At 57.0% G+C, this 27290-nt stretch overlaps 1 protein-coding gene across 1 annotated transcript in view; it reads left to right on the forward strand.

The window, feature by feature from the left end:
• CFAP74 (cilia and flagella associated protein 74) overlaps nt 1-27290 on the forward strand; it is a 115811-nt gene that overhangs the window by 82209 nt on the left and 6312 nt on the right. The window contains 9 exon segments of the mRNA XM_071217179.1: nt 757-878; nt 11803-11931; nt 14525-14612; nt 15258-15431; nt 16199-16270; nt 16272-16333; nt 25276-25459; nt 25462-25554; nt 26686-26780. Coding sequence (XP_071073280.1) covers nt 757-878; nt 11803-11931; nt 14525-14612; nt 15258-15431; nt 16199-16270; nt 16272-16333; nt 25276-25459; nt 25462-25554; nt 26686-26780 — 1019 coding nt within the window.

The raw sequence follows: 27290 nt of genomic DNA on the forward strand, positions 1-27290 counted from the left end.
TTGTCTCCCAACTCTTCTAGCAATACCACCTTTCCTTGTTCATTCTGAGCTTCTGGGCTCTGGTCCCAGAAATGGGTTGTATTTTTGACAATTGTAGGCCTAGGATCTGGTTGTCGGGGCATTCAGGGCTACAAGTCTGATGGGTGGTGGGGGGAAAAAGCAGTGCCCACCCCCATGGGCTGGTGGACTGAGTAGGGGGCCACGACTTTCCCATGCAGCCCTGGGGCAGCACTCACTGCCCCCAGCAACCGAGACTCCCTGGACCCTTGCACAGCCTGAGGGGGAGCAGTACCCCGTGCCCAGTCTCCGGTCGGCTCCCACCAACCCCAAAGCCTCAGCTCACCTCTGTCCAACTTCTCAGACCCCGGGGAGCTCTCCAAGACTACAGGTCTTCTAAAGCTTCCATTTTTATTAACTCTGAAAAGTGCTATAATGTGTGCATTGTTCTTTAATAAGGTATTTCCTTAAAACAGCCTAAAAACACTGGTAATTATGAAGCTGGGCAATGGGTCAGTTAGGAGTCATCCTAGCATTCTATTTCTTTATGTTTGAAAATTTCGATGATGAAATATCAAACATAAAATATTTTTTAAAGTTATATATGAAGAGTGCCACCAAACTCCCAAACTTGGCTTGTTTAACTAGTGACCTCTGAATACTTGTAAAAGCCACCGAGAGCCGGCCCGCGGAGCGCTGTCGCCGAGTCCGCGTCAGCACTCGTCGCATCTGCCTCTGAACTCGCACTTGCGCGTTCAGCTGTATTTCAGAGCCACCGGCGTGGCCGTGGACGTGCCCGTGTGGGTGCCGCAGCCGAACGTGGACCTGAAGATCTGCATGTACGACCGGCTCTACCAGGACTGCATCCTCGTCCAGTCGCGGTGAGCGGCCAGGAGCCCCGTCCTCACGCCCAGAACTGAGAAGCGGCCCCTCACTCGGCAAGAGGGTCCCTGAGGGCGTGACCGGGGGTCTTGAGATGCGAGTTTTTCCTGGGCCACCGGGTGGTCCTCACAGGGTCCCCGGGGAGGGGCCAGGAGGGCAGAGTCAGAGGAGACGTGACGGCGCAGGCAGGGTCAGAGAGAGATCAGAGGACGCCGGGCTGCAGGCTTCCAAGGCGGAGGGAGGGGCGGGTCAGTCAGCCAGGGGGTGCTGACGCAAAACCCAGAAATTGGTTGGTTTTTATAAAGGGTATTTATGTGGGGTAGGAGCATACAGAAACCAGGCCATAAAGCATGAGTTACTTCCCTCACCAAAGTCTTTCGCTACCTGTTGGAGCAAGATGGCTGCTGACATCTGCTGGGGTTCAGGCTTCCTGGGTTCCTCTCTTCCTGGGGTTCATTTCTCTTTGGGCTCAGCCCCTCTGTTTTCTCCACAAGGCCAGCTGTAGACTATGAGGCTCTCTAGGCTTTGTCTCTTTCCCTGGGCTTCTGCTGTGTCTAAGGAGCCGTCTCTATTCTTCTGTGTTCTCCTCCTGTGTGTTCCCTTCCTGGGCTCTGACTCAAAACTCCAGCATCAGAAACTTCACCATCAAAACTCCAGCCAACTCCTCTGCTCTGTTGTGTAGTTTTACCTGAGTCCCCTGTGGGTGGAGACTCAACGTCCTACTGATGTGGCCCAGTCCAAGCCTAATCATAATTTAATCATGCCCAGGTACAGTCAAGTTTACAAACATAATCCAATATCTATTTTTGGAACTCATGAATAATGCCCAACTGCTCCAAGGGCCACAAGTGGGAGAACGTGGCAGCCTCTGGAAGCTGGAAGAGGCTGGGGAACGGGTCTCCCCTGGAGCCTCCAGAAGGAACCAGCCCCCACCTTGCTTTAGCCCCGTGAGACCCATTTTGGGCTGTGGCCTTGGGTGGATGAGAGAGCAGGTGTGTGGGTTCAAGCCAGGTGCAACCGCCCTAGCAAAGTCCACCTCTGCACACCCAGCTGCCACAGCAGGAGTCCTCAGCCCCTCGGCAGGTGCAGACAGAAGGGCTCAGGGGAAGCGGACTTGGCCCAATGGATAGAGCATCCGCCTACCACACGGGAGGTCCGCAGTTCAAACCAGGGCCTCCTTGACCCGTGTGGAGCTGGCCCACGTGCAGTGCTGATGCGCACAAGGAGTGCCCTGCCACGCAGGGGTGTCCCCTGTGTGGGGGAGCCCCACACACAAGAAATGCACCCCGTAAGAAGAGCCGCCCCGCACAAAAAATGTGCAACCTGCCCAGGAGTGGCACCACCCACACGGAGAGCTGATGCAGCAAGATGATGCAACAAAAAGAGACACAGATTCCCGGTGCTGCTGACAAGAATACAAGTGGACACGGAAGAACACACAGTGAATGGACACAGAGAGCAGACAACTGGGGAAGGGACAGGGAAGGGAAGAGAAATAATTAAAAAGAAATCTTTAAAACAAAAAGAAGGGCTCGTGGCAGCTGAGGTGCTGGCTGTCTGCCCGTGGGCTTGCCTGCCAGGCAGGGGAGCAGGGCGTGCAGCTGTGAGCAGATACAATATCGGCAGCTGCAGGGTGCAAGGGTGCCCAGGCTCCCAGCAGCAACTCCTAAAAACCTATCCAGGTGTAATATATGTAACTTACGGAGGAAAGCGGACAAAGCGTGAGGTTCCAGCAGAGAAGCTCCCATGAGCTGGGAACATCCGAGAGCAGTGTCCCTGACATCCCGAAGCCCCGTGCCCCCACGAGGTCACAGTGGCCGACTCCTCACGCGTGCATGGGTGTGGCGGGCTTGGCTGCAGCAAAGTGGAGGCTGTTCTCCCACTTCCTGCCTCCAGCTCCACGCCCATGGCCACCCATCTCGGAGCCCAGAGCCGTGCGTCACTCAGTCCCACCAGGGACGTAAAGAAGGAAACCACGGGGCACACAGTTGCAGTTAGCCTGTGCCTGGTGAGCAGGGAGAGCAGTTTCTTTCCAGGACGAACATGCGTGCAAGGGCTTTTACACGAGTCAGGGCAAAGCTGCTTCCGCTAGTGAGCTGGGAACGTGAAAGCACGAGCTCAGGCGCGTGGCCGTGGGCGCGTGGAGCTAGCGCAGGGGCCCTGTGTCGACTCAGGCCCTGACTGCTTCGTCGCAGCGGGGGCCAGAGGAGGGGGTCGGTTTTGCTTTCTCAGCCCCTCCCCAAGGCACAGGTTTAACGGCATCAGTTTGGTGAGCAAGTTTTTTAATTCCGTGTTCACAATCTGCCTTTGGTTTCATTCAGCCGGTTTCATTTGCGTGGGTGTGGCCAAAGCACCAGCTCACGAAGCCCTCGCATGTGTCCCCGGGAGGACGGCAGTTTCTGACACAGCAGAGCTGGCCGGTGCTGGGGGCACCTCTGAACAAAGCAGGCAGCGCAGGTGCCACGGGGGCTGGGGGCCGCCGGGCTGCGTGCCGACGGGCGTGAGCACCGCCTGCCTGGGGCGGGGGAAGCCGGCTGTGGCCGTGGTTCTCCCGCGGCTCGGGCCAATGGGCAATTACCTTTCATCCCTCGGATTTGGAGAAAGACGCTTTCACTCTCTGCCCTGGCCCTGCCTGGGTCGCCGCTTCAGGGGAGACCCCCGTGGTCGCCCATCAAGGACGGCCCCTCGCAGCCCAGGTCCGGGCTCCCTGGCGTCCACCAGCAGGACCTGGTCACCTTGGTTTCGTTGTCGTCTGCCGACTCAGCTCTCGGAGCAGTGGGTGTGGGTGTGGAGCCGCAGCAGCCCCTGGTCAGCCCCACCCGGACGGGACACTGCAAGGACCATGGGATTAGGAGGTGAGGCGGCCGGGGCCCTCGACCCCAGGCCGGCCAGGAAGCCAGCCCCCAGCTCTGCCCAGGCAGCCAGGCTGCTTTCTCCAGCTTAGAAGATGTCCTTTCTGTGAAAATAAGCAAGGGGAGATGCAAAGTGGCTGTAGGACTTTTAAAGACCACTCCCTCCGCCAGAGAAATGAACGAGCTGGAAAAGACTGGAATTAATGAGGTGGCAGTGCTGGAACCAGAGTGGACGTTCAGTACAGCTGTGGGGGCGCCGGACACAGCGAGAGGCTGCCAAGAGGTCGGCTTTGCTACGTGAGGCGAGCACCGGCCAGCGCCCAGCACACGGTCCTCAGCGCCGTGGCCGCAGCCGCAGAAACAGCCTGGATTCCGAGAGCAGCCGGCTGGGCAAGCTTCGTCCCCCACAAGTTGGGGCTGGGGGTTGAGGTCGGCCGGGGGTTCCGGGAGGTCCAGGGCTGAGGCTGGCCTCGGCTGCAGCTCCCTGGCCAGCAGCAGCATCTGTCCTCCCACCAGCATCCACCGGAGCATAAAAAGCCAGGGCACCTTTTTTCACTGGTTTTTGTTCTTTAGTGTTTGGGTGTTTCTTGGTCTGGTGGAGGCTGGAGGGACCAGCACTGACCCTGGCCTTGGTTTCTGCCCTCTGGGCAGCAGGGGCTTCTGATCTCACACTGGCATCTACTGGGACACACAGAGCCAGTGTACCCTCTTTGGGTTGGTTTTCTTTCTTTCCCTTCTGTGTTTTTGGTCTGGAAGATACCCGAGGACCAGTGCAGATGTGGTCCTTGGCTCCAGGCTCACCAGCAGCAGCTTCCTGCTTCTCAGTGGCATCTACACGAGACTTGAGGAGCCAGTGCCCCTTTCTTTCCTTTTACTTGTGGGTGGTTTGTTTGCTTGTTAGTATTTTTTTCTTTTCTCTTTCTCTCCCTCTCCCTCTCTCTCTCTCATTTTCTTACTTTTCTTTTTTTTCTTCTTTTTTCTTTCCCTTTTTCCTGATCTGGCAGGCTGAGGAGTAGGGGGACTAGACATCCAGAGTGACTACAGCACAATAGTCAGAAAGTTCAGTACTTAAGAAAAACCTACAAACTGCACAAAGAGACAGGAAAGTATGTCCCAGTCACGGAAAAACAAATTCGACAGAAACTATCCCAGAAGAAGCACATTTGCTGGAATTACTAATCAAAGATAGATCTTAATCAGTTCTCTGAAATAAGGCCTATGAACTAAAAGAACACATGAGTAAAGAACTAAAAGAAATTAGGGAGGGGCGGTGGACTTGGCCCAGTGGTTAGGGCGTCTGTCTACCACATGGGAGGTCCGTGGTTCAAACCCCGGGCCTCCTTGACCCATGTGGAGCTGGCCCATGTGCAGTGCTGATGCACTCAAGGAGTGCTGTGCCACGCAGGGGTGTTCCCCCTGCATAGGGGAGCCCCATAAGGAGAGCTGCCCAGCGCAAAAGAAAGTGCAGCCTGCCCAGGAATGGTGCCGCCCACATGGAGAGCTGACATGACAAGACAACGCAACAACAACAACAAAAAAGAAACACAGATTCCCATGCCACTGACAACAACAGAAGTGGACAAAGAAGATGCAGCAAATAGACACAGAGAACAGACAACCAGGATGGGGAGGGGAAGGGGAGAGAAATAAATCTTTTTTTAAAAAAAAAGAAATTAGGAAGACAATTTATGAGCAAAGTGATAGCTTAAGTAATGAGAAAGACAGTATAGAGAGGAAACCAAATAGAAATTCTGAAGCTGCAAAGTACAATAATTGAAATGAAAAATTCAGTGGGGTGGTTCAACAGCAGATTGGAGCAAGCAGAAGAGAGATCGGCAAACTTGAAGTTAAGACCCCTGAAATGATCCAATCTGAAGAGCAAAAAGGAAGAAGGGTTAAAAATGAACAGAGGCTGAGGAACCTGTGGGATATCATCAAATATAGCAATATAAATATCTAGGAGTCCCAGAAGGAAAAAGGCAGGCAGAAAACATGTTTGAATAAATAATTGCCAAGAATTTCCCAAATTTGATGAAATATACACCTATGGAAAGCCATTAAGCCCAATGCACACCAAGCAGGATAAACTCAAAGATACTCACACCAAGACACACTATAGTTAAATTTCCAAAACCTAAAGACAAAGAGAGAATCTTAGAAACAGCGAGAGAGAAGTAATGTGTTACATACAAAAGTGCCTCAATAAGGTTCACATCTGATGTTTGATTAGAAAGTGTGGAGGTCAGAAGACAGTGGAAAGACATATTGAAAGTGTTGAAAGAAATAAAAAAAAATTTCAACCAAGAATAATATAGCCAGCAAAACTGTCCTCAAAACATGGGGGAGATTGGAGGGTATGGACTGTTTATAAATAAAAACACTTTTAAAGCAAAAAATAAGAGGAAGAAATTAAGACATTTTGGAGTAAACAAAAGCTGAGAGAGTTCTTTACCACTAGACCTGCCCTACAAGGAATGCTAAAAGGAATCCTTCATGCCAAAAGAAAAGGACACCAGACAGTAACTGGAAATCACGTCAAAAAATAAAGACTTGGGAAGCGGATGTGGCTCAACTGACAGAGCATCCACCTACCATATAGGAGATCCAGGGTTCAAACCCAGGGCCCCCTGGCCTGTGTGGTGCGCTGGCCCACGCACAGTGCTGCCGCATGCAAGGAGTGCCCTGCCACACAGAGGTGTCCCCTGCATAGGGGGATGCCCTGTGGAGAGCCGCCCTGCATGAAACACTGCAGCCCAGCCAGGAGTGGCGTGGCACACATGAAGCGCTGACACAGCAAGATGATGCAACAAAGAGACACAGATCCCCCATGCCACCGAGAATGCAAGCAAACACAGAAGAACACACAGTGAATGGACACAAAGAGCAGATAACAGGGGAGTGGGGAAGGGGAGAGAAATAAATAAATCTTTAAAAAAAATTTAAAAATTAAAAAGTAAAGGCTTTTGGTTTTTTTTATTTAATTTATTTCATAGATATTTATAAGGGTAAGTACAAATGCCAGTATTGCATTTTCATTTTCAATGACATCTTTTACTTCTTACATGACTTAAAATTCAAATTCAGGGAAGTGATATGGCTCAAGCAATTGGGCTCCCATCTACCATATAGGAGATCCAACGTTCGATACCCAGAGCCTCCTGGTCAAGTCAAGCTGGCCCATGTGGAGTCCTGGCCCACATGGAGTGCTGCCCTGCACAGGAGTGCTGCCCCATGCAGGAGTGCTGGTGTGGCAAGATGACACAACAAAAAGAGACACAGAGGAGAGACAATAAGAGACACAGAAGGCCAGGTAGCTGAGGTGGCACAAGAGAAAGATTGCCTCTCTCCCACTCTAGAAGGTCCCAGGATTGGTTCCCAGAGCTGCCTAATGAGAATACAAGCAAACAGAAGAACACACAGCAGATGGACACAGAGAGCAGACAATGGAGGGAAGGGGGCAAAATAAATCTTTTTATTAAAAATAAATAATTTTTTTTAAAAATTCAAATTCACAAAAAACATAAATCTTTCTTGCAGGGCACAAAATGTATAAAGGTGTAATTTGTGACAAGAACCACATAAAGGGGAGGAATGAAGGGCCAGTGTGTGTACGCTATTGAAGTTAAGTTGGCATCAGTACGAACTAAAGTGTATGATAGATTTATGATGCTGGGGATTGTGGTAGGTTGAATTTTTACCCCAAGAAAGACATGTTCTTAATCCTAATCTGCATTCCTGTGAGGGGTGAGATAGGACCTTTCGAAGATGTTGTTCTTAGTTAAGGTGTGGCCAGCTGAGTCAGGTGAGTCTTAACCTGTATTTCTGAAGTCCTTTGTAAGCAAAAGAAATTCATACACAATCAGTCACAGAGAAGGCTGCTAGGAAGAAGCTGGAAGTCAGTGGAAACTGGAAGAGCAGACACAAGGACTGAGAACACTGAGGGTCGCAGCAAGCCAGCAGCAGGTGCTCCAGCTTGGGGCTTGCTGTTGCCTTGCTTTTGGACCTCTGTCCTGCTAGCCCTGAGGCAATGAACTTTTGTCGTTTAAACCAATCAATCGAGTGGTCTTTGTCATAGCAGCCTGGAAAATTACGGTGGTCTTTGGTACTGGAAAGTGGTGTACTGCTATTACAAATGCTTAAAAATGTGGATGTGGGTTTGGAATTGGGTAATGGGTAGAGGCTAGAAGAATTTTGAGGCTCTTGGTAGGAAAAGCATAGATTGCTTTGAAGCAGCTGTCAGTAGAAATGTGACTATGAAAGGCATTTCTGGTGAGGCCTCAGAATATGAGCCATAGAGAAAGTTTCTGTCATCTTAGAGAACACATAATTTGTTATGAACATAATACTGACAGAAATATAGATGTTTCCAGTGAGGCCTGAGAAGGAAATGATGAATGTGTTATCGAAAACTGGACAAAAGGTGATCCATGTTATAAAATAGCAGAGAACTTGGCACAATTGTGTTCTGATGTTGGATGAAAAGGAGAACTTGTAGGCAATGGTAGCAGTTTGATATGGTTATGAATTCCAAAAATAGATATTGGATTATGTTTGCAATCTGGTCTGTATCTGGGTGTGATTAAGTTTTGATTAGGGCTTTGATTGGGCCACATCATTAGGGCGTTGAGTCCCCGCCTTGGTGGGTGAGGACTCACAGATAAAAGGCATGGCAAAGGACAGAGGTGAGGGGTTTTGATGTTGGAGTTTTGACGTTGGAGTTTGATGCTAAAGCCTTAAACTGGAGTCCCAGGAAGTAAGCTCACAGGGGAAAAAGAAGCAGCCCTAGGAAGAGAGGAACCCAGGAAGCCTGAGCCCTCGCAGACGTTGGCAGCCATCTTGCTCCAACACATGAAAATAGACTTTGGTGAGGGAAGTAACTTATGCTTGTGGCTTGGTATCTGTAAGCTCCTACCACAAATAAATACCCTTTATAAAAACCAACCAATTTCTGATATTTTGCATCAGCACCCCTTTGACTAATACAGCAGTGAACTTGGATATTTTGCTTAGGAGATTTCCAAACAAAATGTGAAAGGTACAGCCCTGGCTTCTTCTTGATGCTAACAGTAAAATGTTAAAGGAAGAGAATAAATTGAGGACTGAGCTGTTAAACACAAAGGAACCAGTGCTTGATGATTTACAAAAGGCAGTGCTCAGCAAGAATTGTGGGAAGATGGCATTATACTAACAGGCAGAGTTCAATACTCTCACAAAAACAATGGAGAAAGAGCCAAAAGCTATCAGAGGGACCCACTTTGGGGGTCAGCAGACCAGGACAGTGCTAAATATCTCCCAAGAGGGTGAGGGACAGAGAGATGAAGAACCAGAAACAACAAGCATGAGTTACCAAGCCACAGGGTGGACAGGAAGGGATTCCCTCCCCCAGGATATTAAGCTGGAGTAAAACCCCTGGCTCACTGCAGCCGACTGAGAGGCAAACAGACATCTTCTACCTCTCAGCTGTTTCAAGGGAAAAGGAAGGGGGAGTCAGGAGGGTTTTCTTCAGTGAATTTGGCCAGCAGAGCCTGATTTGCATCTCTGCTCTGGAGGTTCAACACAGGAACACAGGAAAGCTGAGACTGAAACACCTCCGTGGAAAGTTACGCTAACTAGCGCCATCTGCTGGCTGGTCTGGAAATTGCATGAACAAAAAAAGTTTTGGTTCTCTCTGTATCCTAAGCCCTGGGAGAAAATCTGTGCCCCAATAGTGAGTCCATGGCCTGATTTTGATAACTTAATCTGGGCAATTTTTTTTTTTTTAAATTCCCCTCCCCTCCCCCGGTTGTCTGTTTTCTGTGTCTTTTTGCTGCATCTTGTTTCTTTGTCCGCTTCTGTTGTCGTCAGCGGCACGGGAAGTGTGGGCGGTGCCATTCCTCGGCAGGCTGCTCCCTCCTTCGCGCTGGGCGGCTCTCCTCATGGGTGCACTCCTTGCGCGTGGGGCTCCCCTATGCGGGGGACACCCCTGTGTGGCACGGCACTCCTTGCGCGCATCAGCACTGCGCATGGGCCAGCTCCACACGGGTCAAGGAGGCCTGGGGCTTGAACCGCGGGCCTCCCATGTGGTAGACGGACGCCCTAACCACTGGGCCAAAGTCCGTTTCCCTAATCTGGGCAATTTTAAAGACAGAATAAGTTGAACGAAATATCAAAGAAGCGCTGTGGGAAAAAATCAATAGGCAAGAGAGAGATGGCCATCAGAGTAAATTCACCAATATATTCAGATGCCTAGACATCAGCAAAAAAATTACAAGCCATACTAGGAAACAAGAAGAGACGGCCCAGCCAAAGGTAAGAATCAAATATCCTGAAGAGATACAAGATTTAAGACCATCAGTGATCATCACACAACTCTCCTAAATCAATTCAAAGAACTTAAAGATAATATGACTAAAGAAATAAAGAGTATTAAGAAGACACTGGGTGAGCATAAAGAACAATCTGAAAGCCTGCAAAGGAAAGTAACAGACCTTATGGGAATGAAAGACACGATGGATGAGATTAAAAATGTATTAGAGGCCCATAAGAGCAGACTTGCATTGCCTGAAGATGAAATTAGTGATTTTTGAAGACAGAACATATGAATTAGAAAAGAGAGGAGAACAAAAAGAGAAAATAATGGGAAAAAAATGGAACAGAGTCTCAGGGAATTGAATGGCAATGTGAAACACACAAATATTTGCATTATCGGTGTCCCAGAAGAAGAGAATGGAAAAGCGACAGAAAGAATATTTGAGGAAATAATGACCAAAAACTTCCCAACCCTTATGAAAGACATAAATATCAATATCCAAGAAGGACAGCACACCCCAAACAAATAACTCCAAACAGACCTACCCTAAGACACACACTAGTCAGAACGATAAATATCAGAGAGAGAGGCTTCTGAAAGCAGCAAGAGAAAAGGCAGCGGTCAGAAGGAAATTCATAGCTGTGAATGCCTATATTAAAAGAAGGATCTCAACTCCATAACCCAGCTTCACATCTTGAGGAACTAGAAAACGAAGAGAAAAGTAGACGGGAAGCTAGCTGTCCCGAGGGAGGTGGCGCCATCATCTGCATTTGGCAGAGACTCCAAGGCAGGCAGGAGAGGGGGCAGCTTTACAGCAAGTACAAGGGAAGGTTCTAGGCGTGCCCTAATCGGTGGTGTTGGCGTGAGGACTGGAGGCAGCTAACTCGAAGCGGGGCTATCTGTGTGCCTGGTTGGAGAGCATATTTGGCCCTCTGGTCTGGTAGCCCTGAAGGTCATGGCTCCACTCCCAGGCTGGCTGCTACAGACTCTGGTCCGAGTGCTGGCCATTGTGTGTGTGCCCTGCTCCCACTCCTCACCTGGACTGCTGCTCCAGGTGCAACGTGAAGTACCGCTGCAGCACAGACCCTGCCCTGGGTGACCCTTCCCGTGTGCGTGTGACGGACAAAGGCGGTGCCCTGGCTGCTTGCTACGTGAGCTAAAGCAAGGGCCTGCCCAAGGCACCCATGCCTAGGAGAGGCCACTCTCCTCAAGAAGACTGTGACGAGCGGGTGGGGAATCAGAGCTCACTCTCGGCTGGGTGAAGCGTGGATACCTGTGGACATCTATCTGGAAACAGCCAGAAGGCAATTGAACACGAGGCTGCAGTGGTGGTGAGAGGCAGCGGAGGAAGGCAGTGTGTGTGTGTGCCTGTCATCGACGTGCAGGCGACGTGCAGGCGTGGGGGGCTGCGCGCGGTGGGGTGCACACTGCTCAAGCCTTTCACACCGTGAAAATGGCCCAGCACAGAACTCCGCCCATGCCGTGGCGCAGGACCTGGGGAAACGGCAGGTCTAGACGTCCTGTTTCCGCTCAGCCTCGTGTCCCTGTTCCTTCTCCAAGGCCTGGGAGGGAGAGACCGAGAGGAGGGCTGTGCACGGACGGGGGAGCTCACCCATGCTTCTCCTGCTGTCGGCGCCCTGGGTGGGTGGGCACCTGCTGCCCCCAGAAGTGGCCCAGGACTAGAGCATGTCTTCCCAGGCTTCACCTGGGCAGGAGGAGGACAGGAGGGGGCTCCCTGAGCACTCCCCGTGGGGCTGACTCGGCTCCCGTGACTTCCCGCAGGTCGAAGGCCGCCCTGCGCCTCAAGTTCGAAGTGTGCAAGGAGCTGCGGGACCACGTGGAGCTCCTGCCCCAGACCGGCTACATCCAGGCCATGTCCTCGTTCTCCGTGCAGCTCAAGTTCAAGCCCCGGTGAGCGCCCCAGGGGCCTGCGGAGAGGAGGGGCTAGGGAGGGAGACGCTGGGAAGGGGTCTTGGGGGCTCCTCTTGCCCACGGCCTTGACTCCCACGCCATGCTGGGGACCCTGGACGGCTGAGGAGCTGGAGACCGTGCGCGCCCAGCAGGGACGGCGTCCAGAGAGCTCGCCCGCTCCCGTGGCCGCGAGCCTGGAGCCTTCAGTCGGGCGTGGCCCCCAGCGGGGCGGTAACCCTCTTACCAGAGCCCTTTGTAAAGGGATGACGCCACAGACAGAGAGGGACCCAAGCCCCACCCCACCTCGACACTGAGCGAGAAGGTTCTAGAAGCCAGAAGCTGACCTCAACAGAACCCGGGAGAGAGAACGGCACAGGAGCAGAGAGAAAAAGGCCAGGAGTTCAGAGAGGACGCCGGGAGCCGAGGGAGACGCCGCGAGAGCAAGAGCTGGACTGAACGGGGCCAGGGAGAGAGGGCGCCCGGGGCCGGACCCACGGGGCCCGGGGAGGAGGCAGAGGCCACGGGCGCTGGGCGCCTGCTCGTGTCGGGGTCCAGGGGCGCTGTGGAACTGTTGCTGGCACGCCAGCTCCCGCCGTAAGGGCCAGCCGTTTCTGGCATCCCGCTGTGGCGGCCTTCGGCAACTGAAACAGCCGCCAGTCACCCCAGGCCGCCCTCCTGGGCCCAGCGACCCAGCCCCGAGCCCGACGGGCACCGCGTCCGCCCGACTGGAAGCACCAGGGCGCCAGGTCTGCGCCTCTCGTGGCTCCCGTGCCCTCAGGCTCTTCACCCTGAGGCTGTGCCATCCTGGGGCGTCCCCGCCGGCCTCAGCCCCCAGGCCCTGGTGGGCTTCCTTGGGGTGCTGTGGCACCCGCCTTCCCCCTCTGGGCTCTCTGGTGCCAGAAATCCTGTGTTTAACTGCGCCGCTGCCTGCCCTGGATTTATCAAACACACACGCAGGCCCATTTTCTTGCGTTCTAAAGTAAGACCAGAGCGCTGGCCCCGCCGTGCCCCTCAGGGCGCCCCGCAGAGCAAGTGGGACCTGCGGTGGGGGCCTGCGTGGACCCAGGGACCACGGAGTGGGCTCGGGCCCGGTGGTGAGCAAGGCTCTGTATGGGGAGGGGGCCGGCTTCGGTTGTCTCTGTTCTTTTTTCAACCCCCAAAATTTTTCAAACACAACTTCAGGGCAGGCTCTCCACCCTTCCAGCTCGTTGTCGGTAGAGACGGGCGCAAACCAGGCCAAGCCTTTTTTTTTTTTTTTAAGATTTATTTTTTATTTATTTCTCTCCCTCCGCACCCCCACCCCAGTTGTCTGTTCTCAGTGTGTATTTGCTGTGTCTTCTTTGTCCACTTCTGTTGTCAGCGGCACCAGGAATCTGTGTCTCTTTTTGTTGCATCATCTTGCTGTGTCAGCTCTCCGTGTGGGCGGCGCCATTCCTGGGCAGGCTGCACTTCCTTTGCTCTGGGCGGCTCTCCTTACGGGGCGCACTCCTTGCGCGTGGGGCTCCCCTACACAGGGACACCCCTGCGTGGCAGGGCACTCCTTGCGCGCATCAGCACTGCACATGGGCCAGCTCCACGTGGGTCAAGGAGGCCCGGGGTTTGAACTGCGGACCTCCCGTGTGGTAGGCGGATGCCCTAACCACCGGGCCAAGTCCACTTCCCCAGGCCAAGCCTTCTTCACAGATGTGCCCAGCGTGGGCCACGATGGCTCCCACCCTGCGCCTCGGTCTCCCCAGGTGCACCCAGGAGAGAGACGCAGCTCCCTCGCATGGCCGCGTGGCGCCCGCACACGCGTGGAGAACCCCCGGCCAGTCCTGGCCTCTGCTAAGGGGGGCGGCGTCTTCACAGGCATTCCCCGTGGCGACCCGTACAGTGGGAGCGTCGCATGCGCTTCTGCTTTCGTACAGGCAGGGTCCGGAGAGTCAGGAACTTCGGAGGGAAAACGCATTTTCAGTAAGAACAAAGTTAGCAGGACTGTCCCGTGGAGGGAGCTGGGGGTCCCAACCCGGCAGGGGTGCCCCAGGCCCCCTTGCGGCTGAGGCCCGGTGTGCGTCCCTGCTGGCGGGGCCTCCATGTGGACACGGTCAGGGTCGGGGACCCCGGGCGCTCCACACTCGCCCTGTGATGCCCAGGCCTGGTGAGCGGGCACATGCGTCGCTGTGCCTACACGTGTGTACATGTGTGTGCCTGCGTGCAGGTGCATCTGCGCACACGCGCATGTGCACACAGTCGTTTCCATCTGAGCATTTGTGCGTGTGAGCCCGGTGTGCGCGTGCATCTTGGGTTGGCCGGGCACACATGAGGGGCTCAAACAACGGGTCGTTCGGCCGCACTTCTGAGGCTGGGAGCCCCACGCCTGGGTCCCGTGCAGCCGCCTGCTCCAAACCTGTGACCGCGGGTGGCCGTGCCCGAGCGCCCTGCAGCCGGGGCAGGGGCACGGAGCCACCGCGCACCCTCCGTGCGTGCCCCACGCAGACCCAGGCACTTGGCACGACGCGGGCTCCCAGTGCCACGTGGCCGAGCAGCACGGCGCGGCCTTTCCTCCACGCTCCTCAGGGAAGGGAAGTGCATCAGATGTGTCTGCTTCTTTCAGACTCTCCCTCCCGGAGGACGCAGGAAAGTACTTCGACCAGGAAGGGCGCATCCTGGAGGCTCCGATGACCATCTGGGTGGCTGACCAGGTCTGTGGGGCTGGCCGGCGCCCCAGCCCAGGGGTTTGAGCGTCCTGGGAGCTGAGGGGCTGCGTGGGGGCTGTGCCCGAGCAAGGACCCCAGGGCAGGGATCCAGTTCCAGAGCCCCTCCTCGCTTGCCATCCCGCGAGGGGCCTTCAGCAGCCAGCAGGCCAGGCCGCCCCCACCAAGCAGCCCCTGCGCCAGGGCGGGAGGTTCCAGAGAGGGAGGCCACACGCGGCAAGGAGGCTCGGGGACACGTCCAGGGCAGCCTTCCGTGCGCGCGCACACCCAGTACACAGGCACGCGGGGCACACGCACAGTGCACTGCTCACGCCTGGGCACACACAGCACCCACACACGCAGGCACAGTGTATGGCGCACGTGGGCACACTCAGGCACACCCAGCATTCCACACTCGTGGGCACACGTGCCCTCACTCGCACACGGGGGACCCCCAGCAGCCCCCTGCGCCCCCGCTGGGGCGGTGTCTTTGAAACTGCAGCGCCTCGTGCCTGCGAGCCGGGGGCCTGGGGGATGGGGCGTCTCCAGGGCCGGCCCCGAGCCCCGGGCCGTGCTCAGCGGCCCCATCCCGCCTCGGAAGCCTCTGCAGCCCGGCACCCGTGGGGCCAAGGGTGACCGGACTGCGCATCCCAGGTGCGGCCGGTGGAATTCACCGTCCACGCCATCGTCACCTCCTCGGACCTAGAACTCAGCCCTGCAGAGGTGGACTTTGGCCACTGCACAATTTACGAGGCGGTCAGGACCCAGCTCACCCTCTACAACCACTCGCTCCTGCCCCAGGAGTTTGGGTTCGTCGGGCTCCCCAAGGTACCGCCCGTCGGCAGGGCCGGGGTACACGAGGCCGCCGGCCCCCCAGCCCCCCACCCCGGCCCCCTGCCCACCCCGCCCGCTCCCACTGGCCCAGGCCTCTCCCCCAGCACGCTGCACCCCTGGGGCTCCCAGGCTCCTGGCCCCCCACCCCAGGCCGAAGCCACCGGGTGGACAGACAGACACGAGCACCAGCCTGGCCGCCGCCTCCCACCACGGCCCTGCCACACACGTGTGCCCACACGCACACTCATGTGCATTTCCACACATGCCACATGCTCACACTTTCACACACAGTGCACGCACACTCCAGCACGTGCACTCACTGCTTGTGCCCAAGCCCAAACACTTGCACATGGACGCACACATGCACACGCCTGCAGCCACATGCTCACGTGCTCACACTCGCAAACACACGCATGTGTGCTCACATGCCTGCACACCTACACAGCCACTTGGACTCACATGTGCACACTCACACATTCACTCACATGCACACGCTCAGGCACACATGCGCACACAGCCTGCACACACTCATACACATTCACACACTCATAGTCACACCTGCACGCTCACACACACTCATGCTCATGCCTGCACATTTACACTTTGACATACTTTGCTCACTCCATGCACACACTTTCACACAGGCGTGCGTGCTCACACACATGCTCTCGCACAGTCACCGGCCCCCAGGCCCCGCCACACCATGTGCCCGGCTCCTGCTGCCCCCAGTAAAGGCGACTCTCTTCCATTCATGCGGCCAGTTCGTGGACATCCAGCCCAGCGACGGCTTCGGGACGGTCCAGCCGCTGGAGAGCCTCCTGCTCGACGTGCTCTTTCCAGCCCTCCAAGGCCCGGGAGTACAGCTTCGAACTGGTCTGCAAGTCGGAGATCAACCGGTGAGCCAGCGGGCGGGGGGGTGGGTGGGCACCCCGTGGCCGGAGCAGGCACCAGCCGGCCGGGGCAGGACCCTCGACCAGGGGAGGCGGGCCTGGGCTCTGGGCCCCGCCCCTGCCGGGCCAGCTCACCCGCGTGTGCGAACGTGTGTGAACGTGCAGACGCACGCTCGAGTGTGTGCCTGCGTGCGCGCGAGTGCACGGTGAACATGATGGTGTGAGGGGTGCGTGTGTCTGACGTTTGTGTAGCGTGAGTGCGTGTGTGAGGGCGCGCGTGCGCGTGGAGAGCTTCCCTCGGCGGCCGTTCAGGGCTCGGACCCCCGTGTGCCGTGGGGCTCAGTCCGTCCCGAGCCTCCCAGGGCCGCCTCTGCACCTGAGAAACGGGGCACGGGGTCACTGGAGGGGAGGGAGAAAGGAAACTGGCCGCGGCCAGTCTTAAGGGACAGATCTGGCGCGGCTCAGCAGCCGCGGCGCAGAGGCAGGACTGGCGCCCGGGTGGCGGGGAGGGGCAGGGCAGATGCAGGCAGGCCAGGGGGCCGGGGGGCCAGGGGTCGGGGGGCCCAGGGGACGGGGGTGGGGGTGAGCCCTCCAGAGACCAGGGGCCACCGGACCACCACCCCTGTCCCGCCGGCCCCCTCCTGCCCACTCCCTCCTGTCCTGTCCCCACCCACGTCCCTGTGTCCTCGGGCCCGCTGTCCCCGCGACTTGGAGGGCAGTGGGTGCCCCAGGAGCAGGGCCTTGCCATCTCGTGGGGAGATCGGGGCAACCGTGGGAGCACAGCGCCCTCCGGGGGCCTGGACTAGGGCCGCTGCCCCCTGCCGCGGCTCACACCTGGACGCACCCGCCCCCCCCTCCTCCTTACCCCAGTGCACGTGGGACTCTTGTGTGGCTCACCCCTCGCGCCCCCCCGGGAGTCTCTCCCATTCAGGAGGTCGCCCCATGCCCCCGACGTGTTTGTTGAATGAATGCTGCGCTGGCTTCTAAGGCAGCTGTCGACACACCCGCGGTCTGGCCCGGAAGCGGCACCGCGCCATCGGGGAGGGTTACGGCAGCTCGCGCTCGAGGCCGGGGTGGACAGAGGCCGGGCTGCGGGGCCCTCCCGCCTGGAACGGCGCCACGGGCTCGTCTTCGCCGCCCTCGCCCCTGGAGGCTCCGTGGGGGGCTCCGCTCCCCCCCTCGGCCAGCTCTGCACCGTCCCCTTGTCACCAGGGAACTTCCCACCAGAAGCGCTCCCCCCCACCAGCCCCCTCCCCTCCCCCTCACATCCCTCCCCCTCCCCTCACCCCTCCCTCCACCCTTCCCCTCACCCCTCCCTCACCCCCCTCCCTTCCTCCCTCCCCTCCCCCTCCAGCCCTCCCCTCCCTTCCTCCTTCCCTCCCCTCCCCCTCCCCTCACCCTCATCCCGTCCCTCATCCCCTCCACCCCTCCCCCTCCGTCCCCCTCCCCTCACCCCCTCCTGACCCCCTCCACCCCTCACCCCCTCCCTCCACCCTTCCCCTCACAACCCTCTTCCCTCCTCTCTTCATCACTTGCCACCTCCCCTGACTCCCCACCCTCCACCTGCTCATCAAGGGGGAGAAACTCCCCCCTGCCCACCTTCCCATAAACTCACGACCACAACCCCAGGGTGGGCTGCAGCTCCCCGGCTGGCTCGCCCCTGCACGCCGATGGCCCTTCTGCGCCTGCACAGGTTCCTGCTGGTGCGAAGGCTTTGGTGGCGTTTAGCTGCCCCGACCCTGGGCTCATCACAGAGTCCAGTGTTTCCCAGGGGGCAGCGCTCATGTTGCCACCTCCGGTTCAGGCGTGGGCCAGCCTTCCATCTGAGACAAGACTCCAGCTTCCCAGAACGCTGCGAGCCCTGAGCGAACTTGGACTTCACGCAGTCGCTCCCCTGCCTTACCCCTCGCTCCGTGCGAAAGCTCGCACAGAAACACAGTGTCAGTGACAATTCAACACATGACGCTGGGGCAACTGGAAATCCACTTTAAAAGAATGCAGTTGGACCCTATCTCAAACCATAAGCAAGAATTAATTCAAAATGGCCTAATGACCTAAATACAAGAACTGAAACAGTAAAACTCTGAGAAGAAAACAGGGAAATCTTCAAAATTTTGTATTTGGCAATAGATTCTTCGTCAGCACAAACAACAAAAGAAAACAAACTGGGCTTCATCAAAATTTAAAATGTTGGGGAAGTGGACTTGGCCCAGTGGTTAGGGCATCTGCCAACCACATGGTGAGATTCAAGGTTCAAACCCCGGGCCTCTTGACCCGTGTGGAGCTGGCCCATGCGCAGTGCTGATGCGCGCAAGGAGTGCCGTGACACACAGGGGTGTCCCCCACATAGGGGAGCCCCACACGCAAGGAGTGCGCTCTATAAGGAGCGCCACCCAGCGCAAAAGAAAGTGCAGCCTGCCCAGGAATGGCGCCGCACACACAGAGAACTGACACAACAAGATGACGCAACAAAAAGAAACACAGATTCCCGGGGCCGCTGATAAAGATAGAAGCAGTCACAGAAGAACACACAGCGAATAGACACAGAGAGCACACAACTAGGGGAGCGGAGGGGAAGGGGAAAGAAATAAATTAAAAAAAAAAAAAAGAAATCCTACAACTCACCAACAGAAAAACAACCCAAATTAAAAATGGGCAAAGGGACTCGAAGAGACACGTCTCCAAAGAAGATACAGAAATGGCCAGTAAGCACATGAGAAGATGCTCAGTATCATTAGCCATTAGGAAAATGCAGATCAAAACCACAGTGAGAAACCGCTTCACACTCACTGGATAGCTGTTTTTTCCTAAGTAGAATATCACGTTGGGGAGGGTGCGGAAGAGACTGGTGGCGTGTACAGTGGGTGCTGGTGTGGGGAACAGTATGGTAGTTCCTCAAAATGCTGAAACCTAAATGCACCATCTGACCCAGCTACTGAAATGAAGATGCAGACAGATACTTGTAGCATTACGTTCTTAGCAGCATTAGTCATTACTGCCAAAGGATGGACACAGACCGATGAATGGATGGACAAAATATGGCTTACCCACTCCGTGGAATATTATTCAGCCATAAAAAGGAATTTCCCATGCAGGCTACATGTGGATGAACCTTGAAAACATGCTACATGGAAGGACAAATAAGTACGATTGCACTTACATGAAATATCCAGAATAAGCAAATTCATTGAGACAGAAACTGGATTTGGGGTTCCTGGTGCTGAGGGAGGAGGCACGGGGGGTCGTGTTTAATGGGTGCAGGGTCTCTGGGGTGATGAGATAATTCCAGAATGAACAGTGGTGATGGCTGCACAACACTGTGAATGTAATCAACGCCACCAAACTGTCCACTTAAAAATGTTCAAAACGTAAAAGATAAAAACAATAAAAGGAAAAAAATGTTAAGATGTCAATCTTAACTGTGTATATTTTACCACGGTAAAATTTATTAAAAATCACCCCATCAATGTAACAACAAGGACGTGCAACTGGTCGTCGGCCGTCCCCCGCGCTCTTGTGCACACGGACGAGGCATGTGGCGCCGCACGCCATAGCTTCTCGTCACAGCGGCCCCGGCCCGGCCCACGCCCGCCGGCCCCTGGCTTTCCCCCGGTCTTGCTAGCCTTCTGGCCCTGTGTGATGTCCCTAAGAGCTCTGCCCCTCTCCCTGACTTCTTACATGTCGTTGGCCCCTTGCCTGCAGCCTTTTATCCTTGGGAGTCGGTTTAGCTGAAGATAAAATCTTTGATCTGTGTTTTTTTTCCCCCCTGCTCCTCCGACCGTGTTCACGCCCTGCCTTCTGGGCGAAAGCCTGGCCGCCAGTGTCTGATGCAATCAAAATTTCTTTTTGTCTGGATACTTAAGGGACTTCTTCCCCTTTTTATTTAAATCCCAGTGATTTTACAAGCATGCGGCTTGGTATCGTTTTGTTTTTATCTCAGGAAAGTCTCCTTGAATTCTAGTCCTTGGTGTTTGCCTAGTCTCATGTTTCAGTTCTCTTCTTCGGGGCAATCCTGCTATAAATACCAGGCGTCTTCCTTGCCTTCCTTCTGTATTTTCCATGGTCTCTTGGCTCCTTTCCATCACTTTCTTTTCTCTTCTTTTAATCTTTATCTTCTCTTTCTGTGTTCCTCCTTTAAGGGTCCCTTCTTCCAGTCAAGTCTTCATTCTGAAATTCCCTTTCTCTTAAGTCCTTTCTGAGTCCTCCGCCCTCCGGACCCTGGCCGCGGAGGCCCTGGGATGCTGGCTTGTGCGGCGGTTTCAGGTCTCGGGTGATGGTCTGGGGTCTTGTAGTTCACTCTGAGTTATTCCTTTCTAGTCGTTTCTGGCCTGTTTTTCTTTTCTGCTCCTTATTCCCTTTTATCTTGTAACAACTCCATCCGTGATTTGCCCTTGATCTTTTCCGTTGCGCGCTCGTTCTGGGCAGTTACCCCAGGCCCGGCAGCTCTTCCACCTCAATGGCTCCGGGGCGCCCCCTTCGGGTTTCTCGTGCGTGAAGTTTTCAAGTGTGCTGCCTCCCGCTTTCCGCCCTGCCCTGGCGCCTTCGCTGCCCGCCCGTTCGGGGCTCCCAGGTCCCTGCGCAGGCAGCGCTTCTCTGGGAAGGAGCCTCCCTGCACCGCGGCCCGCACGCCCAGTGTGGGCTGGCCTCGCGCTCGTGCCCTTCCGCGGGGCGACAGGCTTCTCTGCCTCATGCCCAGACGCGGCAGCAGGTGCAGTCAGTGGCCCGCAGCTGCCTGTCGCCCGTGGCCTCGTGGGCCGGAAGGGACTTCCGACTCAGGGCTGGACCAGCCGGCCCCGGGAGCCTTTTCCTTTGGTCTTGTCCGGTCTGGGCATCGGGTTACATGGCGGCCCCGCCTTCGGGGCACAACGAGACGGCTTTATTGTCACCAGCGGATGCCCGTGGGCTGATGCGCCTGTCCCCGGGGCCACGGCCTGGTCCCATCCTTCAGCCTCATGTCCCGCCGGTCTCGTGCCGGCCCCCGCAGCCCCCCTCCCCGTCAGCCTCGGACCTGATTGAGAGCGCTCCGGCCTCACCTCCCTGCCCCCCCCCCCACCACATGGCCTCCCGGCAGCGCCTTCTCCTCGGGCCCTTCAGGAGGAGATCCTCGGGGTGCGGGTGGCAGGACCGCAGGGGCTCGGGCCAGCCCTGGACACCCACGATGCCCAGGCCATGCCGGCAGCGGACGCGCCACCCAGCAAGAGACAGGGAGGTGGCGGGTGGCAACGAGACCAGCAAAGCCAGTTCTGCCACGGCTGCCCACGGGCTCTGGTTTCCAGAGGGGTTGGGGGGACCCTGGAAACACTCGTTTTTGAACCCGTGGACTACAGCTGCTCCCTGATGGGCGACAGCGCCGCAGTTTGCGCAGAGCCCCTCCCCACCCCGTCCCCCTGTTGCCGTGTGGCCAGCACGGCCCCAGCTGCGTCTGCAGGGCCCCAGGCCCGTCAAGCCCTGCCTGCGCCGGCCCCGCAGCTCCCTGCCGAAGCCCCAGCCTCCGGCCCCCGCCAGGCCAGCCGTGACCCGCACGCGTGGGCACAGCAGGTGCGCCCCGCGGCCGCCCGCGCCCCCCAGCCCTCCTTGGGGTGCCCTCCCCCACCCGGCTCTGGGCCACCGAGGGCTGGTGTGCGCCGGGGCCATCCAGGAGGCCGTGCCCAGGCAGGGGACGCCCAGGTGGGGGAGGGCCCAGTGAGCGAAGATGCTTCGACAGCATGGGGGGCACAGGACTCGCCACTGGGCGGGCGCGAAGCCGGAAAGAGGAGGGAAGCCCCTCACGGGGTGGCCCGGGCGGTGGGTGAGCGGGGCGGGTGTTTCTCGAGGGGAGAGTGGGGGAGGGGGAGGGGCGCGGGGGGTGACGTTCAGTTTTCAGATCACCCAAACACTCCCAGGACAAAGCCACATCTCTCCAGGATAGGACAGCTCACGTTTCTGTAGTATCTGCCACCGGATTTCCCTTTGTCGAAGAAATGAGAATTGCACCCACCGCCCAAGCCCTTGGCTCCCTGCCCACCCTCCCCAGAAGGAACCACCGCACCAGGAGTTAGGCCGCGTCCTTCAAACACAAGTGTTTATACTTGACTATGTATTTTTTACCTAAAAATAATATACACACAGATAGGGAGCGAGAGATGGGTGGGGGGTTGGGCAGGTGGACAGCAGACGGAGGGATGGGTGGTGCAGCAGTGCGACATTATTTATGAATTCCAAAAGAGACATTGATTATGCTTGTAACCCGTCTGTCCTCTGGGCGTGACACCCTCTGATTTCATTTCAAAGGCTTTCCGTTTTCCTGCTTAAATCAAGATGAGGGCTCTGATTAGACCACATGATTAGGGCGTGCAGGGTTGTGTCCCCGCCCCCGTGGCCGGCTTATAAGTGGACACTCAACAAGGAGAACACAGAAGATACATCGGAATTGAGAGAGCTGCACAGACATGGCAGAGGAGGGAACTTGATCCTGGGCCACAGAGAGCTGAGCCATTTGCCTGGTAGTTTGCAGCTGAAGAGACCAGAGGCCGAGCAGCTGCGCAGGCCAGAAAGAAACAAGCCTACAGCCTATGGCTGAGATCAGAAGCAGCTGGGCCCAAGGAGCCTTAGAGGAAGAGGAAGGCTGAGCCCTCACAGACGTCACCTGCCATCTTGCTGCAACACGTGGCAACTGAGTTTGGTGAGGAAGTATCTGTTATGATACCCTGTGCTGGACTCTTGAGGGCCTTGTAATTGTAAGCTTCGACCCCAAATAAATACCCTTTATAAAAGTCAGCAGATTTCTGGTACTTCGCATCAGTATCCCTTTGGCTGACTAATACAAATGGGCAGATGGATGGGTGGATGGATAAATGGCTGGATGAAAGGGCAGATGGGTGGGTGGATGGATAGAAGGGTGGTAGATGGCTGCATGGATGGATGGATGGGCAGATGGGTGAGCGTGACAGTTTGAGATTATTTTACGACTCACAAAAAGAGAAAGATTATGTTTGTAAACTAATCTATTCCTCTGAGAGTGATACCCTTTGATTGCATTAGATTCAGCCACAATTTTTTTATTAAATTACCCGTTAAGATTAGCGCTCTGATTCGACCACATCAGCAAGGCATGACTCAGGTTGGGTTCCTGCCCCCTTGGTGGGCTGATATAAATGGACACACTCAAGAAGACACGCAGGAAGAAAGAGCTCTGTCATTTTTGATCCTGGGGCCCTGGGGAGAGATGAGCCATTCGCCTGACAGTTGGCAGCTGACCTTGGGAAGAGACCAGAAGAGCTGAGACTGATACAGAAAGACTGGAAGGAAACAAGTTCTACACCAGGAGAGAGAGGAAGCCCTGAGAGACAAGCCCTGCGCCAGCTGCGGCTGAGAGAGGAAGCCCAGAGCAGAGGCTGAGCCTCACAGAGGCCAGCGGCCAACTTGCTTCAACACGTGGCAACTGACTTTGGTGAGAAAGCAGCCTTGAGCTGGACTCTTTGGAGCCTTGTCACTGTATGCTTTTACCCAAATAAATACCCTTTATAAAAGCTAACAGCTTTATGGTGCTTTGCATCAGCACCCCTTTGGCTGACTGATACAGAGGGTAAATGGACGGATGAACGGGTGGTTGGAGGGTGGATGGATGTACAGAGAGCCTCTGCGACAGGCCCCGCTGCTCCGGGCAGCCTCCCGGTCTCTGCTGCAAGGGGGGTGGAGGAGGACGGGTGTGAGGCGCCAAGGCAGGCTGTTTAAATAATGTCAGCAGAGGTGCCCTGGCATGCTGCAGCTGCATAACGAAGCATCCCTGACTAGTCAGCGTCAGCACCAGAAATCCATTGTCTCCCAGGGGGGCTAGAGTCTGAGATAAGGCTCCAGCAGGGCCACACTTCCTCGGAAAGGGAGGACCCGGTCTGGGCCCTCCTGGCTTCTGGTGGATGTGGATGGGCAGATGGACGGGGAGGCGGGTGGGCCTTGGCTGGTGGCGGCATCGCCCAGCGCCCGCCGTGTCCCACGGCCGTCTCCCTGTCTCTTGTCTGTCCTGTCCTCATAAGGCACTGGTCATGTCGGATGGGAGGCCACCCAGAAGCAGCGTGGCCTCGTCTAAACTAATCAGCCCTGCTGAGAGCTGAGCTCCCATGCCCCTGCGTGGATTTGGGCATTTAAATCAAGAGGAGTCCACGTCGGGGAGCATAGCTCCTCCATCCCCAGAGCCCCGTCCACCAAAACCAGGAGCCCGCCACGCCCGCCCTGCCACCCATGGGCCCCCGAACGCGGGGGAAGCAGCAGCTCCTTCCACCTTACAAAGAGCGCTCTCCAACACGTGTTTACTTTTACAAATGTAATGATCACCTACCAGATTTTTATGTTTCTGTTGTTTCAGTCAAGTGCTAATTACAGCTGCAAAGGTAACTCCATCCCAAAGGGGTTTTCTTAATACTTAGAGCCTCTTGAGCACACACTTTAAAAACTTCACGTTGAAATATTCCAATGTATAAGCACATTTTTGTTGCAGGGAAGTATAATTGTGTTATCAGTCTTGTCTTTTAAGGCATAAAAATAGCTATCAGTAGGATAGAGTTCGATGGTGAAAGTACAACGGGAATAGGGGTTTAAGAACGTGGGTGTAAACTTTCCAGCTGTCAACCTGAGATCCTGCACGCCCCATTCTGTCTTCGAGATGGGGCAGTCAGCTGCGCGGCCCGTAGACCCCCCTGCTCACGGTTAAGGAGCAATATATAACTTTGGTTTCTTAAATGTCAACAAACATATAGCAAAATAACCCAGAAATTACTTCCTTTGCGGCTACTTAAACCTGAGGTTAAAATCTTAGCTATCCATTTAAAGTGTGCCAGGGGCACTGAGGATTTTCAAAATTCCTTAGCAAGGTAGTAAGCAAACGCCGCCAAGGCTGCCGGACAGGTCTCAGCAGGGCTGGCCCTGGCCCTCGGTCCCGGACCCCGCCCAGTAATGCCCTCTGGTCACCGCAGGCAGTTCAAGGTGTCCTGCCGGGCCGTGGGCGTCCACCCGCCCCTGGAGCTGTCCCACTGCCACATCAAGTTTGGGGCCACTGCCTTGTACGACACGTCCGTGGCCACCCTGTACGTGGCCAACTCCCACGTGAGCGCGAACCTGCTGACCCACTCGGTGCCACGCATCGGTGCAGAGAGCGTCCAGCCCCGTGGGGCCCCACCTCCTTCCAGTTCCTGCTGCCCCCGGGCGCGCCCCTCACCATCTCTCCCTCCGTGGGCACGGTGCTGCCAGGAAAGGTGGGTGTGGCTACGGGCAGGCTGAGCGGGTGTCCCCCTGGACCACGGATTTGCCCCGATATGAGGCCAGGTCTGCCCCATGCGGTCCCGGGTGGCTGGGGAAGGGTCTGCGACCCTTGGCCCCCCTCCAGCACGCACCTCGCAGGAGGACAGGCACGAGGGGCCGGGCAGACCTGGGGCTGCACGGAGCCTCGTTTTGTTTCCAAATATCATGAGCAGTGCGCGTCGGGTGGCTCGGCCCCGGCGACACCCCTTCTGCTTTATGGGACACAGCAGACCCCCCACGACCACCCCTAGCCCACCCTGCACCTGCCATCCCAACCCTGGGCACAGGGCTCGACCCCTCTTAGGCTGCAGCTGCTCTGCCGGCAAGGCCAGCAAGGGTGCTGGGCCCAGGGCTGCCCCAGAAAGGCCGTTCCATCAAATGTAGCCAGTTGCATCCATAGGTGGTGGTCACATCTCAGGGGAGATACCACAGGAGGCGCTTCCTCCCCCCCTCCCTCCCTCTCCCCCTCCCTCTCCCCTCCCCTCCCCCCTCTCCCCTCCCCTCCCCTTCCCCTCCACTCCCTCCCTCCCTACCTCCCTCTCCCCCCCACCCCCACCCTCCCTCTCCTCCTCCTTCTCCCCTTCCCCTCCCTCCCCCTCCTCCCCTCCTTTTCCCCCTCCCCTCTCCCTTTTCTCTCTCTCCCCCCTCCCTTGTCTCCCCCCCCCCTTCTCTCCCCCTCCCCTCTCCCCCCCCCCCCCCCGCGATGTTCTGAGCACTCACTCTGGGACCTGGGGAGGCTGTGGGGAGGGGGCCCTCTCTGCAGCTCCGTCATGGAGGACACTACATGGGGGACAGACTACAGACAAGTACACCCTGCACAGAGGCCGGGTGGGTAGGTCAGGCTGGGGTGCAGGGGCACCCCCAGACCTCAGAGTCCCCATCAGAGGCTCCCCTCTGGCTTGCAGCCTCGGGGGCGCTGGGGAGACAGGCAGGAGGCCTTCCTGGAGAGGGGCCTCCACTGAGCCCAAGGGGGGCTCCCTGGGGGGGGCGCGGGAGGGCGGCCAGGGGTGGCTCTCCCTTGGGGGCCCTGGGCTGCCAGACCCCGGGATCAGGGGCAGCCCGACACCCCGTGCCTGCTCCCGCAGAGGTGCCTGGTCCAGGTGGCCTTCCAGCCGGTGCTGCCGAGGAGGAGGTCCTCAGGGAGGCCCTGCAGACTCACGGCAGAGACTCCGAGAGCCAGGTGGGGGCCGGGGCGTGGGGGGGGGGGGCCGGGGCGTGGGGGGGGCGCCCGTCGGGCCCTGGGGCCCCGGCTCCAAGGCCCTCTGGGCCCCTGCCTGCGGAGGGCCCACCCCGCAGCCACCCAGTGCCGCCCGCGACGCTGCGAGTGCAGGAGGCCAAGGCCAGCCCGGCCACGGGGCTCCCCAGCTACGGGGCGTCGGGCACACCGAGCATTTCCTGAGGGTTACGCGTTTTCTGGCCGTGGTCCGGGCAGCGTGGGGGGTGAGGGGTGGGTGGGCAGTGGGCCGCCCGGTCCTTCATCCAAGGGCTCCTGTGAGAAGCAGAGCGCGCAAAAGGGCAGGGCCCCGGGGGGCCTCGGCCCACGGGGGGAAGGCAGAGCAAAGTACCCATCCACCTTCCGGGCAGCCGTGCCCGGCGAGGGGTGGGCTGCCGGCCCCACCGGCTCGGACTCTGCGGGGCCGTGCAGGGTGGAAGCGTAGAGCCGAGAGGGTCCGGTGCCCGCGGCTGCCGA

This window comes from Dasypus novemcinctus, chromosome 9, assembly GCF_030445035.2.
Source record: "Dasypus novemcinctus isolate mDasNov1 chromosome 9, mDasNov1.1.hap2, whole genome shotgun sequence".
Taxonomy (NCBI): Eukaryota; Metazoa; Chordata; class Mammalia; order Cingulata; family Dasypodidae; genus Dasypus; species Dasypus novemcinctus.